The sequence below is a fragment of the Rhamphochromis longiceps genome, linkage group LG23 (genome assembly GCF_057381845.1).
Source record: "Rhamphochromis longiceps isolate RC_006_pf linkage group LG23, R_longiceps_female_GT1.1, whole genome shotgun sequence".
Classification (NCBI taxonomy): Eukaryota; Metazoa; Chordata; class Actinopteri; order Cichliformes; family Cichlidae; genus Rhamphochromis; species Rhamphochromis longiceps.
The window spans coordinates 6,079,345-6,096,410 of NC_140578.1; the positions used below are offsets into that span (position 1 = coordinate 6,079,345).

At 40.8% G+C, this 17,066-nt stretch overlaps 1 protein-coding gene across 3 annotated transcripts; it reads left to right on the top strand.

Annotated features, from left to right (window-relative positions):
- Positions 1 to 227: 227 nt before the first annotated feature.
- LOC146641103 (semaphorin-4E) lies at positions 228 to 16,068 on the top strand. Of its 3 annotated transcripts, none has more exons than XM_085397476.1 (14): positions 228 to 364; positions 6,699 to 7,186; positions 7,501 to 7,643; positions 8,754 to 8,816; positions 9,216 to 9,314; positions 10,583 to 10,682; positions 10,929 to 11,039; positions 11,176 to 11,327; positions 11,442 to 11,614; positions 11,818 to 11,974; positions 12,081 to 12,303; positions 13,270 to 13,385; positions 13,605 to 13,821; positions 14,005 to 16,068. In XM_085397476.1, exons 2-14 carry the CDS (start codon positions 7,078 to 7,080, stop codon positions 14,766 to 14,768), a joined length of 2,427 nt encoding a protein of 808 aa, XP_085253602.1. In that variant the 5' UTR covers positions 228 to 364; positions 6,699 to 7,077; the 3' UTR covers positions 14,769 to 16,068. The 3 variants fall into 3 exon arrangements, with proteins under 3 accessions (XP_085253602.1, XP_085253604.1, XP_085253605.1); XM_085397478.1 differs by having other exon boundaries at positions 235 to 364; positions 6,702 to 7,186; XM_085397479.1 differs by lacking the exon at positions 228 to 364 and adding an exon at positions 5,313 to 5,672.
- Positions 16,069 to 17,066: the final 998 nt, after the last annotated feature.

Sequence of the window (17,066 nt, forward strand, 5' to 3'; positions counted from 1 at the left end):
CGTGGCTTTCTGTCGTGCTTAGGCTAACACTTTAATACGTCCTCTGATAAAATACTTATTAAGTCGACTTAACATTTCCAAACAAACCAAAAGTCCGCACTTGGGAACATTAACAGGACTATGTCGTTGCTATCTGCTCGGTCGCGAAGCCCAGCGGCTCCTATATAAGTAAAGGTGCGATCAAACACGTGACGTGATCAGGCGCTGCCTACCGCTGAGAGCTGCCTGTCGGATAATCACTCCCTGCAGGAATTAGACGTGGAGTGAACGTTACAGGTGGAGCAGGGAAAGAAAGAGCGGAGCTGGATTCAAGACGGGAAAGACATCGGCACTCTGAGCGGTTTAATATTAAAACTAACTACTGGTAAGTGCGAGTTAGCCCGCTGACTCGTTTTTTTCTTTCCTTTTTTGTTATTGGTGCAGGTTTTTCCCATTGGGCGTGTTATTTTTCCACTGCGCTCGGGCTTGTTGTGGGAATTGGATTGCCAACCTGAGGGGTGGAGAGGTTGCAGAGACAGCGCACTGCAAATTCTCTGACTTACCTTAAGATTATAGGATATCCTAATCTAATAATAGCAGCGGGGCGTTAGAGTAAGCAGTAGTAGGATATACTTACAAACTCTTGCACCAGTAGATGCACGGATAGTGTTACACTGAGAGAGACGCGCTCATCAAACTTGGAGGGGTCGCGCGTTCCCTGCAGCCCTCAGGATTAGATATAGCAGCGCTACGGGAGCGAGTGTGTGGTTGGATCCGGAGGAGAAAACGCTTTGAATCGCGAGCCAAGCTGTTTTATAAAGCTTAAGCACACAGATTTTTATTTATTTTTTCCTCCGCTGGAAACCAAGCATATAATTCACAGACTTCAGAGACATGAATCAGTTCTTAAATATAGTGCGCAGAAGGAAGCATCAGCATGTTTAATCTTTTGGAAACGTTTCTCTGCGCACACACAGCTACAAAAAAAAAGAAAAATCAATACTGCTGCATCAATAATTCACACATTCTCAAATAATTTATTAAAAAGCAGCAAATTTTCATTGTATGCACATTATCACTGAACCGAACTTGATGTTAAATGGGGGTGAAGCGGATATTCGAGGGCATTTGTGGTGGAGGTTTAGTGATGGTGAGAATTGTACCAGTGTGAGTGTGTGTGGCTCAGTGAGCAGACGATAGACGAAGTGAAAGGCTTTCAGTTCACTTGCTCTGGGGATTGCCCGATTGTAGCTGTCATACTGCAGCTACATTAAGTGGGTTCATGGCTGATAATAGCACTTACATTGCTCTAAGCTGGAGATGATGCAGATTGTGTCTGTTTCACTGTGATTGCATGTATATGATTCATCTCCAAAAGAACTTTGGAGTTTATTTGACAGATAACTTCTTATAGTTCGCAATCAGATTCTCATAAACTGCGGTTCTCAAGCCTATCCAAGCATGACCCCCCCCCCCCCCCCCCCCCCACCCCCAATCAGTAGGTGACTCAGATTTGTTATCAATCATTAACAATAACAAGGACAAAAAAGAAAGCTAGTTAATTTTTTAGTGAAGGTCAGCAGGACAGCGTCAGCAAACCCTTGTTTTCCCAACATGCTCTTTCTTTGCATATTGATCATCAGATTACCCCCACCCGTCTTCTTTTAGGTCTGTGCCCCCAGTTTGAAAACCACTGCTTTCGACTCAGACAGTCAGCAAAGTGGCTTTCAGAGATTAGATAAGTCTTGGAAACCACAACAGGAAAAACATCTTTATGGTTGTCACATCGTAACTGGCTGGCACCAGGTTTTTAAGGTCTAAGCTCAGAAAGCAGAAGGCATATTGCACATAGCAGTTTATCAACACGACAGTTCTTGGATTTAAAATGAAATGAATAATAACATCGTAATGGCAGTAAGTGAAGGTTTACAAAAACATCAAGATTCTCTTGCCATCCCAGTAAGAATACACCTTAGTGTTTCTAAGAAAGCTGAAAGAACTAATTCAGTGATAATTAAAATAAAGTGAGACATGAATTCTTTGTATTTTGCTCCTTTTTGTCCTCTGTAATGTTTTATGGTATTATAATCTAAATTATCTTCTGGTTTTTGGTGGCTGTTTGGCCAAAGTGAAAACACTGAGCTGATAGCACTGGTTTAAAAAAACACACACCCTTTTTCTAAAAAACAATGTAAGAGTTGTGAAGTAAATTCTTGGTGTTGATTTTTAAATCTAAAGAGAGGAGCGCCCCACACTTTACGACCTGCACAGACTTGCCTGGGTGTGTGTGTGTTTTTCTCCGTGCGTGCATGCGTTCATGCGTGCATTTTGACTCAATAACAATTGATATGTCAAAACAAAAGTCAGTATCTTATTAAACAGGCTTTTGCTTTTGTTATTGTGTTGCTCAGTTGTCACTTTCATTCCAGTTAATGATATTGTCAGTTGTGCTCTGGCGCAGTTTCACTGATTTGGGCCGTAGCTTAAAAACTGTACACGCTGCATGTTTTTGAAGTATTGCTCTCAGCTAATTACAATCCTCCTGCATATCAAAACAAAAGGTGGGAAGCTACTGTCATTGTGATAAAAGAAGGGGGGCTTTTTCTTTTTTAAGCAAATGTGAGCTTGCAAAAATATAACCCGGTGCTGAACTGGGGTGTGTTTTCCAGTGAATAACAACAGTCTGTGACACACAGGGTGTCAGGGGTGAAAACCCTCCCACTGGCACTTTCCTGTTTAGGCCGGTGTGCTGTTGAAATACTGTATCACAGCCAGCTCACCAGCTGGCCTGCCAGTGGACAGCTCAGCTTACGCCCAAATGGCAACAAGACGTAGAAAGAGGCAGTAGACGACCAACCAGTCGGCCAGTGACTCAAACAGAATCAAACCTGAATAACAGTTTGTCAGGCCAGAGGTAAATCAGTTACTGCTGAAGGGGACCTCACCCATAGAGCTCAGCGTAGTGCCGTCATTTAAAGCGTACACCAAAGCAGTCATGGCTCACTCCAGCTGTTTGACTGACTGCTTTTTGGATGTATTATGACTCACAGGGATGACAACAGCATGCAAGTCTGAGCACGTCTCAGACGCTGCTGCTGCATGAGGTTTTTACTTTGTTATCAGCACGCAGTTGTGTTGAGAATCCATTGTAGAGGTTTTTGGAGATGGCGTGGAGGCTCCTAAAGAGGCTATAAATATCCCCATGCTTCAAGTGGTTCCAGTGTCTTGAGATACTGCTGCCAGGCTTCTTCGGCGCATTGAACTCGTTCATGTGCAGCTTTTGAACCCACAGTTGTTCGTGTTGTACCGATTGATGAGTAAAAACCCACTTGGAGTCCCTGTGCTAACCCTTTTAGAATGTTGCTTGGTAGGAAGGTACATGCTGACATTTACATCTAGATGTATGGAGATGCAAGGGAACAGTTTTAGTCACAATCTTGTTAATTCTGTGAGTACTGTTTGACCTCAGATCAGACTTTAAATGTCAGTGATTTTAAACAGAAGCAAAAGAAGTATAGAGATTAGAAAGTGTTGTTCATTGCATGCAGGTTCTGTATACTGTCTGTGTGAGCAGTATTAGTCAGTGAGTGAATACCATAGATTTGCTCTATAGTCTGACACAAAGGGAATATCAAGTTTTTCAGAGCTGCATAATGAAGTTGCGTGCTCAGTGACGGGTCCGTGAGCAGGTTTTGCTGGCCGTACTGGAATTTTCATCGTGCCCTTATGAAAAATAATAGTACACTAGTCTTCCATGACATAGCTTTTGCCTCAGTGAAGAGCACACCCACGCTGATGGCGGTTTAATTTTGTTTTTGTCACTAAGGTGTCAAATAAACAAGAGGAAATCAAAAAAGCTGGGGTTCACTGTACAAAAGGTCAAATCCTTTAATGTTAATAAATGGCTCACCATTTAAAATGTAGTGTTAAAACATCTTAGGTCCAGTTTTACTTACCAGAACTAATAAAGGTGTGCTACTGATAAAAGGCCACTGTGTAATAAGCCATAAAGTCTTAGGGGCTGTATTGCTAGTAAGCCATTATGTAGAGCAGAGGTGTTATGCAACCGTGTGCATGACAAAAAAGGTCAAACAGTCCATTGGTGTGTCTTTCCTGATTAAAAATAAAAAAGCATTCTAAAGAAATCCTTGACACGAATCTGAAATGTAAAATTAATGTTCGTTTCCAAGGAAAAATAAATCCTGAAAGGTGCGGCACCTCTTAAAATAAATGAAATCTTTACTTCCTTCTTCCCTTATTTTTTTGATTTCAATACAACTCGTATCTCCCGTTTGACTGCGATTGTTTTTTCCAAGCTACTCGCGGTGTCACAAACCCTGCTCGTACGCAGTGAACAAAATCTGATTTTTCTTTTTGGTAAGATCAGAGAAGCTTTCAGCACATTTACTAATGTCAAAGTCTGAACATGCATCAGCGTGCGCTCACATGCAAGAGAAGCAACGACCAAAGACATGAACAAAACACATTTTTATATCAAAATATTAAAAGCTGCACTTCTAACGGGCTATCTACCTCTAATGTAAGAGGTGTTGTTTCTAGTTATAAATAAACAAAGAATGACAACAAATTTTCATTTTTCTACACTCTTTGTTTTGTTAGCCTGCAGTCAAACACTGATTTTATCTGTAGCAAGGTATAGGGCTTTTTTGTTTTTTTGTGGAGGTACACGTTTAATAAATAAACTGCGTGTGCTTCTCGGGGATCACTAAATGGATACAGACAACATTATCTTAGTGACTAGCTAATGAAGATGCAATTTCAGCTTGTTCTCCTGCCTTAGGAGGCAAATTAATGCGATAAATAACTAATTAATGCGTTTAGATTAATAACGTACAATCCACTGATAAAGCAGTGGGGCCTTTTTACTTTCAAATTCTCAGACTTTTAGGATTTATATAATTTTTTGTCAATTCATTAAGCGACTTCCAGACTAAACATAACCTAAGGGCCCCATTGCGAATGGAAATCTGCATCATATGTGTTGTAAATCCCTCAGCAGTGCACTGTCACACCTTACGCTATGTTAAGTGTGGGAGAGCCAGAGGAAAGGACGACTGTTGCGTGTTGTATTGTTATTGTGGCCATGCCTACCTGTCTGTGCCATCATGACCTATCTGCCAAAACCTCTGAAAAACAACCTTCAGTTATTCCGTTCAGCTGTGGCGCTTAACCCACAGTACCCTCAGCCCCCAACAGGCTGTGGTAAAAAGCATGCAACATGTCACCTCTTTGACAACACAGGGGCAGTCCTGTACATGCAGCAGCTCGTCCCACTGTGTCAACTAACAACAGGGTGGGAGCACAGCAGGTTAGCTGCAAAATGCACAACCCAGACTGCTCAAAGACCCAGGGGAGTTAACGCTTAGCTGTCTCTCAAGGAAATATAGATACTGTCATTTTTTCATTTCTGTCAACAGGCGAGGACTGTACGGTGTTTCAAAAGATGCATCTTTACTTTTTACTTTTACTTAAATCTGAATAGCACATGCAAAGCAGCTGTGTACTGCACACCCCATTTTATTTATTTCTTCTTCTTCTTTTTTTTACCTTGCGAATCTGGTCTCGAATATGCTCTGTGTGTTATTCTGAGTTAAAGTGCCTTGATGAATTTTGAATGAGGCTGCATCGCTCAGCTTGTCAAAACACAGAGAGTGAATCTCGCCAAAGAAGTGGTAAGTCTCGATTCCACATGAATCCCAGGGTAGGGATGGAGTTCGTGAGCTGTGAATTACCGTGATCTGCATGCATGCCCAAACCTGAACTGATCCCCGCTGCTGCTTGAACCCTGCTGAGTCCAGAGGAAGCAGGTTCTTATCAGGGAGGAGGACAGGAAGATACAGAGAGTGCAGGAGGAAGAGAGAGAGTGGGGGTGGGTGGGTGGGCAGTATATGGCACTCTGCAGAATTTCACTTAACATCAGCTTCCTTTGTGAAGTTTACTGTTATGAGTTGTCATAGCTTTAGCTGTAAGTGGTGCCAGACATCTCTGGTAGAAAAACATGGTTATATTTGTCTCTGTTTAGCATACTGTCTGGGTCTTCAGGATTTAACGGTCAGCAAACAGAACATGTTCATTTATGACACTTTTCCCCACCTTAGTATTTTCACTACTATCTTTAACTTGAAAGGTGTTGCTTATTTTTAATCTGGCTCTTTTGAGCAACCCAAATTAATAAAAAAAAAAAGAAGGAAAGAAAGACGGAAGTTCTCCAGGAAACGAACAAAGTGTTCATCTTAAGTGGTCCTCTTTTTCCCAGTCTTGCTTGCTGTCACTTAGATAAACTTAGATATACAAAGGGAGCTAAAGTGCTTGTTTCAGGCAGTAGATGAACTGGGGGGCTACATGAGGACCCAGTATAATGTAAAATAAAAAGGATTATTTTGAATTGTGAGCCATGCAGAGTGACTCTTGTAGAGGCCATAAGTCCATATAAATGAGAAGAATAGGTAGCAAGGGCATAATAGTAGGGGTATTTTAAATTTATATTGCCCTGCATAAAAATCATCAAGCATAACAGAGATAAAATGAAAAGAAATAAAGTGTTGGAGGAAAACCAGCTTGCATTGAAAATTTTCAAGGGAATGTAGCCATCTTTTAATGTACCGGTATGTAATATTTCCCGGTTTGGTATTAAAGTCAGGTTTTCTATTTCATGGGTCTCTTTGATTATTTCATAGATGTTTTCATATCTCTTCCAGAAGTGGGCTGCCGTGAAAATGATCTCCTCCAGCATCCCTCACCACTAGCTGAGCAGTATGGCTTCTGCTCCTCCTTCCAGAGAGGACACCAGCAGCTCGTTAGCACTGCGCTGGAGGCTAACACCGACATAGATTTCCAGCAAGTAGCTGCGCTCGACGTTCCCGGTTAAACATCTGAACGATTCACCTTTAGAGGGTCTCTGTAAGCAAATATGATGACTTATGCCAGAGTGGCACATGTCCAGGACCGTGACATCACCACAGTTTAACAACATCTGGACTGACACTGTGGACCATGATCTTTCTCTGATTTCGTGCTTTGGTGGCGGAGCTGGATCTTGCAGCTCTTCCACACTTAGACAAACCCGGACTCTGAGCCATGTCTCTTCTTTTAGCTCTGAGCATCATCTGTGGATTGATGCTCCATGTTTGTTTTAGTGCCGTCAATACTGACTATTGTGTGCCACGAAAGACCGTGCCCTACCAGAGTGAGTCAGAGATTCTCTCACCTTCTCCAGTAATATGTCGTAGAATTATTCTTAGCATATTCTTTCTTCTTGTGGGCTGAATCAGAAGTAGAAGCTAGAGCAGTTTTGAATATTTTTACTGTGATTTATGACCCAGTAGTGCAACTTTAACATCTCTTTTTTTGCTGGCTGGGACAAGTTTATTAGTTTTCAGTAAATTAGCATTTTGCTTTTTGCTGTGGGGGCATTTTTCCTACTGCATGGAGTCACAGTAGCTAACATGTGGGAGGTAAATAAAGCAAAAAACAGTGTATGATGCAGATTTCTCCGTGCAGATGAACTGAAGTTGTTCAGGGAAGAGGGGATCTACAATTACTCCACGATGCTGATGAGAGAAGACCTGGGTGTGATGCTGCTGGGGGCAAGAGAGGCCATCTATGCTTTGAATATGAGCGACATCTCAGTTAAAAATGCTACGGTAAGAACATGAGGAGTCTGTACACTCTGAACAGAGCTGTCAGATAATGTACATATAAAATACACACGCTGGAGCTGCCATGTTGCTTATTTTGTTTGATGAAATAGTAATTAGTTAACTTTTTTATCACTGTGGATTAAAAATGGAAGATTCATTAAACATTTATGATGTTTTACCACAGCACTGAAGCCATTTCCTCAAATAATCAGTAGCCCTGCCAAAGATGGACTTATCATGCTTAGATGTGATTTGTATTCATGGTTCTTAACTTTCTTTTAGGTTATGCTGTGATAGCACTGGCTTAACACAGTGAAATATTTCAGTACTTTACAAAGAAAAAAAAAAAAAGTAAACAGCATTTTGTTTCTCGCTGGTTTGCAGTATAGCAATAGCTGATAATAGCTAATAATAGAGGTTGTTAATCAATAGTTAATCAACAGCTAGGCTGGTATACAGTACTGATTTATTGCATGCACTTACTGGCAGTTCTGTTAGGTGTATCTGTTTAAGTGCAACGGCAATATCTGATCAGCCAATCACATGGCAGCAGTTCAGTGCATTCAGGCATGTAGACAAGTTCAAACCGAGCATCAGAATGGGGAAGAAAGGAGATTTAAGTGACTTGGAAGGTGGCACGGTTGTTGGTGTCAGATGGGCTGCTCTATTTTTTTTCTGAAAGTCTCAAATATCATTCACAGCATATTAAATATCTTCCCTAAAATCCACTGTGTCAGGTTTGTCGTATAAAGAGAAGAAACATTTCATATTTGCACATCTTTCAGATGCTGTGAATTATGGGCAAATGTTAGGTCACATTACGTACAGTGTTTTCTCACACATCATTTCATTCTACATGACCACTGCACATTTGCATGAGATATTTCAATAATAATGGTTCTGTTGGACTCTGTTGTTTGTTCATAGTTGTAGATACATGTCTAACAGTCAGAGGCGAGGAGTGCTTTGCCAGCTAACCGGTTCATGCTTTTAGAGCACGCTGACAGGTCTCGAAAAACAATAAATTGTGAAAGCTGTAACTGGACTACTACTGTGTGGTTGCAACACCATTCCTGAATGCTTTGACAAGACTCTTTCGTTTTGTTGGTGCAGGTGTATTGGCGGGTGACTGAGGATAAGCAGAGGGACTGCACGTACAAGGGAAAAAATGCAGAGGTTTGTGTAAAGTCGTTCAAAACAAAAGCTTTGCACTAGACAACTTTTACTTCGGGGGCATTGCTGCAGCTGTAAAAGATGACCACTGATTGAAAGTTGTTTACTCCCCCCTCACATTTTATCTTAGCACATGTGTAAATCATTTATATGAGAATGATTTTTTTCCCCTTTTCATGTCTTTACATGGAATTCTCTTTGAAGTACTTGGTTCATATCTTTGTGCTGAGAGTCCAAATAAAGGCACAGGAAGAAAACGCATGTGCACAGCCCTGACCTTTTGGTCACCGCGAGCTGCGGACAGCATGTGCAGTCACTATATGTATGCGGTATGTTTGTGTTTTTGCGGCTGAACTAACAAAGCTCTGACCTTGGCATTCTCTCTGCTGGATCTTGTTGCAGGTGGAATGCCGCAACTACATTCGAACCCTGCACAGAGTGAATGACTCTACAATTTATGTGTGTGGTACAAATGCGTTTAGCCCGACCTGTGATTATCTGGTAAGTGTGGCTTTAAGAGTTAAGAGTTTAGTTTATTGCCCCCTTGTAAACTGATGCTAGTAACACTTGCATGAGATCCATTAAGGAGATCCACATGAAAAGCTCCTTCCTACTGAAGATGTAGAAGTTAATTTTTTTTCTTTTTTGTAACTCAGTGACTCCACAAAACAGTTAGATGTTTTTCTTATATCCAAATACATGTGTACTCAGTACTACAGTGTAGAAGGGACTGCCTTAAAATAAAGTACAGTACTTACTATAATGAATGAAAACTGTGGCATAGATTTCCTCATTTAATGTACGTGTGTTTGGATGCACAGTTTTGTTTTTATCCTTTCCCATGTTGATTTGTTTGCAATGAAAATGATATCACTCGTCTTACTTTAAAGGGAACCTGTAATACTCATTTCCAACTTCATATTTTATTCTTGGCCTGTACTAGTGCAGCTCTGGATGACCTTATCTTACACTCTTAAACAAGCTCCTCTCCCTTTAACCAGCTTTTATTTCATTGGCTGCCCCTCACAAACAAACAATGTGAACAGCTGGTATATGGTACACAGCTAGGGTGGTGTGTCTTAGATGACCATATTCAGAAAATCTGCTCTCACTGTTTGAAATGTAGGGTTGTTGAGCAGCCAGTAGCCTACCTGTAGATATGCTGAACTTGCATCCACCGCTGAAAGATTCTAGACATAACAGAGCAGAAGGCAGTGCAGGGTCTGCTTTAATTCAAGCAGTAATAACTGGGATTGAATTTTGTTAAGCTTTATGCTGAAGTGTTGTAAATGGGCACGCTTTGAGACATTTCTCTCCTGTCATCGTCAGTTAAATTTCCTTCCCCTGTTGTTGGTGTCTTGGAAAACTGTTTATTTTGGCAAGATGCTGAAATTTCAGAGGACTGAGCAGCCTTGGCTGCATCACAATGGGGTGTTAAACTGTTGCTATGTGAACCTGCAGCACTATGATAATAACAAACGAAATAAATAAAGGCAGACAATATGCTCATTATGTATCCCCAGACTCTGGAAGAAGATTTTAAGAGAAACAATTAAAGTGATTCCGGATATGAGTTTTGAAAACCCATGTAAAACCCTTTGTTTCGTTTGGACACTTTAGCGAGTTATTATGCAAATGTATGCAAGTTTAGTTAACTGCTTAAACATGTGAACAAACGGTAAGCTTCCAGTTCCAGTCCTCAATCTCAATAAAACACAGCTTTCTCAACTTCTCTCTCTTTGCTTGATCTCTTTCTTTGTTTCTGACAGACGTTTGCTAAAGGACAGCTGACGCTGCAGGGAAAGCCGGAGGAGGGGAAGGGCAAGTGTCCTTTCGATCCCTTTCAGAGATACTCCTCCCTCATGGTTGGTGAGTGTCTGAGGCAGACACAGAATGAAGATTTGATAGTTGTGTGCAGATTTCACTTCACACACTAAATAAATAAGAAAAATACCGCTCGGAGTATATTTGCTAGAGCTACCTGCTCATTCAGCATTCTCTGTACGATTTGTCGAAATGCCAAATTTTTCTGTATATAAATGTGATGTTGTTACAATTTAAAGTGAATAATGGATTTCCAGGAATTTTCACTCACCTCTTTTTCCTGTCTCACAGGAAACGATTTGTATTCTGCCACATCCATCAACTTCTTGGGCTCTGAGCCTGTTGTTCTGCGCAGCTCAAACTTGGCTCTTCGTACCGAGTTTAAAAGCTCCTGGCTCAATGGTGACTTCCTCTCCCTTCTTTTTAAAATTTTATAGCACCCCATGAACATTTTAGCGTTTGTGGTGCTGTTGACTTCTATTTTCGTTTGCCTGTGTTCAATTCAATTTGTTCAATTCAATTCAATTTGTGTTTTCAGAGCCAAACTTTGTCTACATGGATTTTGTGGATGAGAGCTTTGATAGTCCCGATGGTGACGACGACAAGGTGTACTTGTTCTTCAGTGAAAATGCCATAGAGTACGACTTCTACAGAAAGGTTTCAGTGTCACGAGTGGCCCGTGTCTGCAAGGTAATGAACACTGTTCAAAGTCAGTCAAAAGCCTTGGCCTGTCTCACACAGGTCTGGTTGTTGTTAAAGGCAATACGCACACACATCACAGAGTGCTCCATATCTGTGTTAAAGGGGGATATGGGCGGCCAGCGGACACTGCAGAGGAAATGGACGTCGTTCCTGAAAGCTCGCCTGGATTGTTCCCTGTCTGAACCCAGCCTGCCCTCCATTGTCCAGGATGTCTTCCTTCTCAGACACAAGGACTGGAGGAAGAGTGTCTTCTATGCTGTCTTCACTCCACAGTCGTAAGTGTTTGCTGACAAATCCAGTGGCTCTTATTGCTCATGGCGGGTGTTGGCTTTGAGGAATGTTAGGAGTATCCTGAGCTTTTAGTTAACACACACAAAAAAAACTACCAAGTCTGTTGCAACTAGTATTTTGTTGAGACTCAGCTGATAAGAACTTGTCTCAGTGTGTTTCACCTAAACTTGTTATTTTGCGTTTCCAGGAGCTTATCCCAGAAGTCGGCTGTTTGTGCATACAGCGTATCTGCTATTAGAGATATTTTCAATGAGGGAAAATTTAAAACCCCTGTTGCTGTGGAGACGTCTCATATTAAATGGGTGATGTACACCGGTGAGGTGCCGGTCCCCAGACCAGGAGCGGTGCGTTTACAGACTTTTGTTGCATGCAGAAATTCAATTGAAAAACCAGATAAACGCAAATAGATGTGGAAGAAAAAAAATCTAAATTGCAGTTTTTGTGTTTCAGTGCATCAATAACATGGTGCGTAAAATGGGGATGAATCGCTCTCTGGACCTTCCAGACAAAACGCTCCAGTTCATCAGGGATCGTCCTCTAATGGATGAAGCAATTCGGCCACTGACAGGAGGCCCGCTGCTGATCACGAAGGGAGCTCTGCTGACTCGGATTGTAGTGGACAGCGTGCAGGGCCTGGACGGAGAGAAATATAACGTCATGTTTATTGGCACAGGTAAAAAAAGAGCTGTGTTTTTCAGAAAGGCCCCTTTGGAGTACTGCCGGTGTTACTTGAGTTTTATTTTTAATGTTAAACAGTCACTCACATAAAATTCTTAAAATAGTTAAAGTTTAATATTCAATACTGCAGTTTTAAATGAATTCATAACCTTTTAAATGGCTTTAAAACTTGACAGAAGGAGAAAAGTAACAAAATCAGATATCAGAACAGCAAATTTAGAAACTGGCTTTTGTTTCTGGGTGAAGCTTAGCAGCTGAAAAAACATAGTGATCCACATAAATTTTGTTTGAGGACTTAATTTTCCTAATTATGCTGATTAAAAAGAGATTCGTTTATTGTACTTGGGAAAGAGTTTGAGCACTGCAAGTGGCTCCCTGACACAGAATTACAAATGTCCTCAGTGATTATGTTTCTCACTAAATCTGATCAGAACTTATCAGAAAGACTGAATTATGCAACTTTAACGCAACTATATTGTCGTTATAATGTAACTAAAGGAGGTGAACATATTAGTTTCCATTAATTTAGCAATAGATTTTAACAATATGACATTTGTCATATTGTCATATAAGTGTTTTCTAGTTATAAGCTTACCATTAAAAAACTGATGGCACAGTTTTTCCCCTTTATAAAGGCATCACCTGCACAACACCTGGTTGGGCAGGTGACCCATTTGCTGAAGGTGGCTGCAGGTGCCTGAGTTTGAGTCCACCTCACACCATTTCCTGTGTGTCTTTTCTATAGTCCCTATTTTTTTGTAATATCTTGGCTAAAAAAATGCCCAAAGCAAATCTAAAACTGTTGCAAATGCAGAGACCAAAGTAAAGGCTTTTAAAGCAATAAATATAACTTGGTTAATCATTAGCTTTTTATGATTTGTTCTAAGCAGCAGAGTCATCAAATGATATGGGTAAATACACTTGTGTAAGTTACGGGCTCTGCTTTTTGTCTTTGTAATAGGAAACGGTTATGTTCAGAAGGCTGTGAACTATGACGGAGAGATGTTCATCATCGAGGAGGTTCAGCTGTATGAAAACCATGAGCCCATCTCTATCTTGCGCCTCTCATCCACTGAGGTAATATATAATAACAAGTCCATTATACATGTTTTGTCATCATCACAGTTTACGGTTGTTTGCTGGGGTTTTGGTTGGGAGATACTGTTTAATATCTTAGTTTGAATATGTCATCACCTATTTGGCACTTACAGGCAATAAAGAGGCTTCAGTTGTGCTAAAGGTGAAACACTTTTAGTCTTTTGATATTTATGAGTCTTTATGGTTGTGCACTTATAGGGTCAAGTGTATGCTGGTTCAACTTCTGGTGCAGTCCAGATGCCGGTCAGTAACTGCAGCCGCTATGAGACTTGTGTGGACTGCATCCTTGCAAGAGATCCGTACTGCGCCTGGGATTTATCCACCAAGCAGTGCTCCTCCGTCAACACTTTGTCCCCCTCCCCACATACAATACAGAGTCTCAAGAAGGGAGATGTGTCACAGTGTCCTCCACTAGGTACTTTAAATTCAGTTGTTTTTATTTAGTGTTAAATCAGAACCCAAGAAAGCACAAGGGTTGTTCGATTGTAGAAATAACAATATTATAGAGAGAAACCCACTGACACCCTTTGATCAAGCGTGTGCTGACATGGCAGCAGTTTTATGAGCATGAATTAACCTTGCGTTTGTGTGTTTTTAGATCCAGTGACAGCTGTCGAATTAGTCCTCATTCCAGAGAACAATATCCAGCTGTCGTGCCAACTTCACTCTAACTTGGCTGTGGCCGACTGGCGATTCGGTAACCACACACTTCACTCCAACAACAAATACTACATCTACAGTGGCGGTCTCCTCATCCTGAGTGCTTCTGAAACAGACGCTGGCCAGTATATCTGCGACTCAGTAGAGGAGATAAACGGACAAAAATACAACCAGACTGTGGCGGTTTATCATTTACAGCTCTACTCTGACCCGACAACGGGGATCATCCCCACCTTTGGCACAGAGGTGCCAAGTACCACAGAAGCTATTCACAAAACAATACATTTGACACCAGATCCAGTGCCAAGCCATAACATTGACAAACCGTCGTCTCCTGAGAGTCAAAACGACAGTGGCAGGATAACTCATCTACAGGTGGCTGTGGCCATGCTGTCCCTGATTTGCCTCTCTCTGATGGGAGTCATATTTATGATCTGGAGCCGTGGGCACTGGGAGTGCTTAAAGTTTGTACAGCGGCCCAGTGAAAGCGAGACGAGAAGGCAGTCAACCGAGTACAGGCAGATCCTGAACAGAACTTCAGAGGTAAAGCTCCTGGGGCCTGAATCCGGGGGACCTTGCAGTGCCAATAATAATCACCCTGCTGTTGACTTCAAAGGGAATGGGGAGCATCACTTCCCACCTATGGCCAACATTTCAAGTCTGGACGGTCTGGGATACATAAATGATGAGTCAGAGATTTGACTCTGCTGAGGTGTAGAATTCAGTCTGAGGCAGGACTCGTGCACTAATTATCTTCCTATAGGTGTACTCCCACTAAGATTCGGTTCCTATAAAGGTTTTCGCATTATAAATTCTTTTGATTGGTGTCCTGTTTCCTACACTGACTATCATTTCCATATTCTTACCAGGCAGCTCATGTCCTCTAAAAAGATATTTAACTGGTGGTTAATGTTTTTATATGTATTTTTTTTTGTATAATGATAAATTGTGAATAAGCTTTGTGCAATAGATTGTGTACAGCCAACACCTTTTCTTTTTGGACTATTTATTTGTAAATATAGTATAAAAAACACTGGACATGTAGCATTTTGATCATATTTTCAATGATTTTTAATGATTGATCAGTTGTCTGTATCACTATTTTATTTCCTGGTGGCCGTAAAAAACATCTTCTACATACATACCTCTATTTTTAAGCATAACCCCCACTAATATAACAGTTGGACCTCTGTCTTCAATAAGAAAAAAAAAAGAATTTTTATATTTAGGGTGAACTGGGGTAATTCTTTTCTTTTTTTGGGTGTGTAGCTACATTTCTGATTCCAAGCATACTGTACACTTAATAAGAAACAGACAAAAATGTCATTGTAATGTCAAGGGTGGGGGTGTACATTTCTGTCAGTGAAACAACTCAGAGGTGCAGCGTATCCAAGAGTTTCGGTGTCAAACTTTGAAACATGCTGCCTTGCTCATGAAAGGAACTTTGAGAGTCTTGTCATGCACTTATGAATCAGTAAGTCAGTAATGTCTCACACAGTCGGGAAATGTATTTGAAGGCAACGCACAAAGCCACTGCTTCCAATATTAATGTTTCCAAAGGTTTCATATGGTTTGTAGGGGAGGAAAACATCATCATTAACACCACATGCTCAGTTCGTAATTATTACAGTTTGTTTTGGACAAAAAGTCAATTGCAGTGAAGCCCCCCGAATCTTCTCTGTGGTTTTCAGTTTTGGTCATTAGCGCCATTGCGCAGAGACTTTTATGTTTCATCAAGTTCTGTACAACTGTCTGTATGAGAGTTGAAATGGGTCTCTGCTGAATTATTAAACAGCAGAATTGTATATGGATGTACAATATCAGTAGTACAAAGTAATCATTCAAACGTTACCTGTGCATTTGAATATTTTTTTTATTTTTAAAAAAGGGTACAATTTGTGTGTGTGTGGTTTTTTTTTAAAAAGCACTAAAAAATCATCCCAGCTATAACACTGCCAACTACTGTTATACATTTTATAACAATAAAGCTACAAGACTTAAACGGAATTGTTTACATCATTCAGAAATGGCTTTTAGCTGACCTCTCTCAGGCCCAATTTTCCTCCCAACATTTAAATGAGGCTTCTTCTCTTACATCTGGCTTTGAGTTATTGTGTGATCCTTATGGCAAATATTTATTTGCCTTTGTGAAATGCATTGTAATACTGTTCTTTGGTCACAGTGGTGCAGTGGTTAGCGCCATTACTTCACAGCAAGAATTTCCTAAAGGTGCTTGTGTGGGTTCCCTCCCACAGTCCACTAGGTTAATTATCAATTCTAAGTTGGTCATAGGTGCAAATAATTGTCTCTCTTTGTTAGTCAAGCAACAGACTACTGACTTTCTAGGAGGTGTTTAAGTTATTAAAATTAGACCCCGACCTATTTATTGGAAAATTGACATTATTTGCTGATAGATATTTGCTAATCGGTTAGTATCTATTAATGATGGCCCAAAACATGAAAGTTAAAAAAAGAAGACACGGGAGTTGTTATGAGTGTTGACATTGCCCCCTGGTGGGCAAACTATGTAAAGTGCAACTTCCTGTTGGCAACCAATGTCTTCAGAATTTACAAATACAACAATTTGAACTAAGTAGTGGGAGTGTAAACTAGTAAATTCATGTAACAAATGATGGCAAAATCTCTTTTTTTATGCATCTGAAAGAAAAAGGAAATCAGCTAATGTATCCAAATATTGGTATTAGTTTTAAACATCCTGTATTGGGCTCTATTTGAAAAGCTAAAGCCAGGGTCCCCAACCCCAGTCCACGAGGGCCGGTGTCCTTGCTGGTTTTAGATCTCACCCTGGGTCAACACACCTGAATCACATGATTAGTTCATTACCAGGCCTCTGGAGAACTGCAAGACATGTTGAGGAGGTCGTTTAGCCATTTAAATCAGCTGTGATGGATCAAGGACACATCTAAAACCTGCAGGACACCGTCCCTCGTGGACTGGGATTGGGGACCCCTGAGCTAAAGGATAATAGTGTTGCTGAAA

Coding starts and splice junctions, on each gene's coding strand:
- LOC146641103 (XM_085397476.1), top strand. CDS start 7,078: ATGTCTCTTCTTTTAGCTCTGAGCATCATCTGTGGATTGATGCTCCAT. Junction 10,683..10,928: donor ATACTCCTCCCTCATGGTTG/GTGAGTGTCTGA, acceptor CCTGTCTCACAG/GAAACGATTTGTATTCTGCC. Junction 13,822..14,004: donor GTCACAGTGTCCTCCACTAG/GTACTTTAAATT, acceptor GTGTGTTTTTAG/ATCCAGTGACAGCTGTCGAA.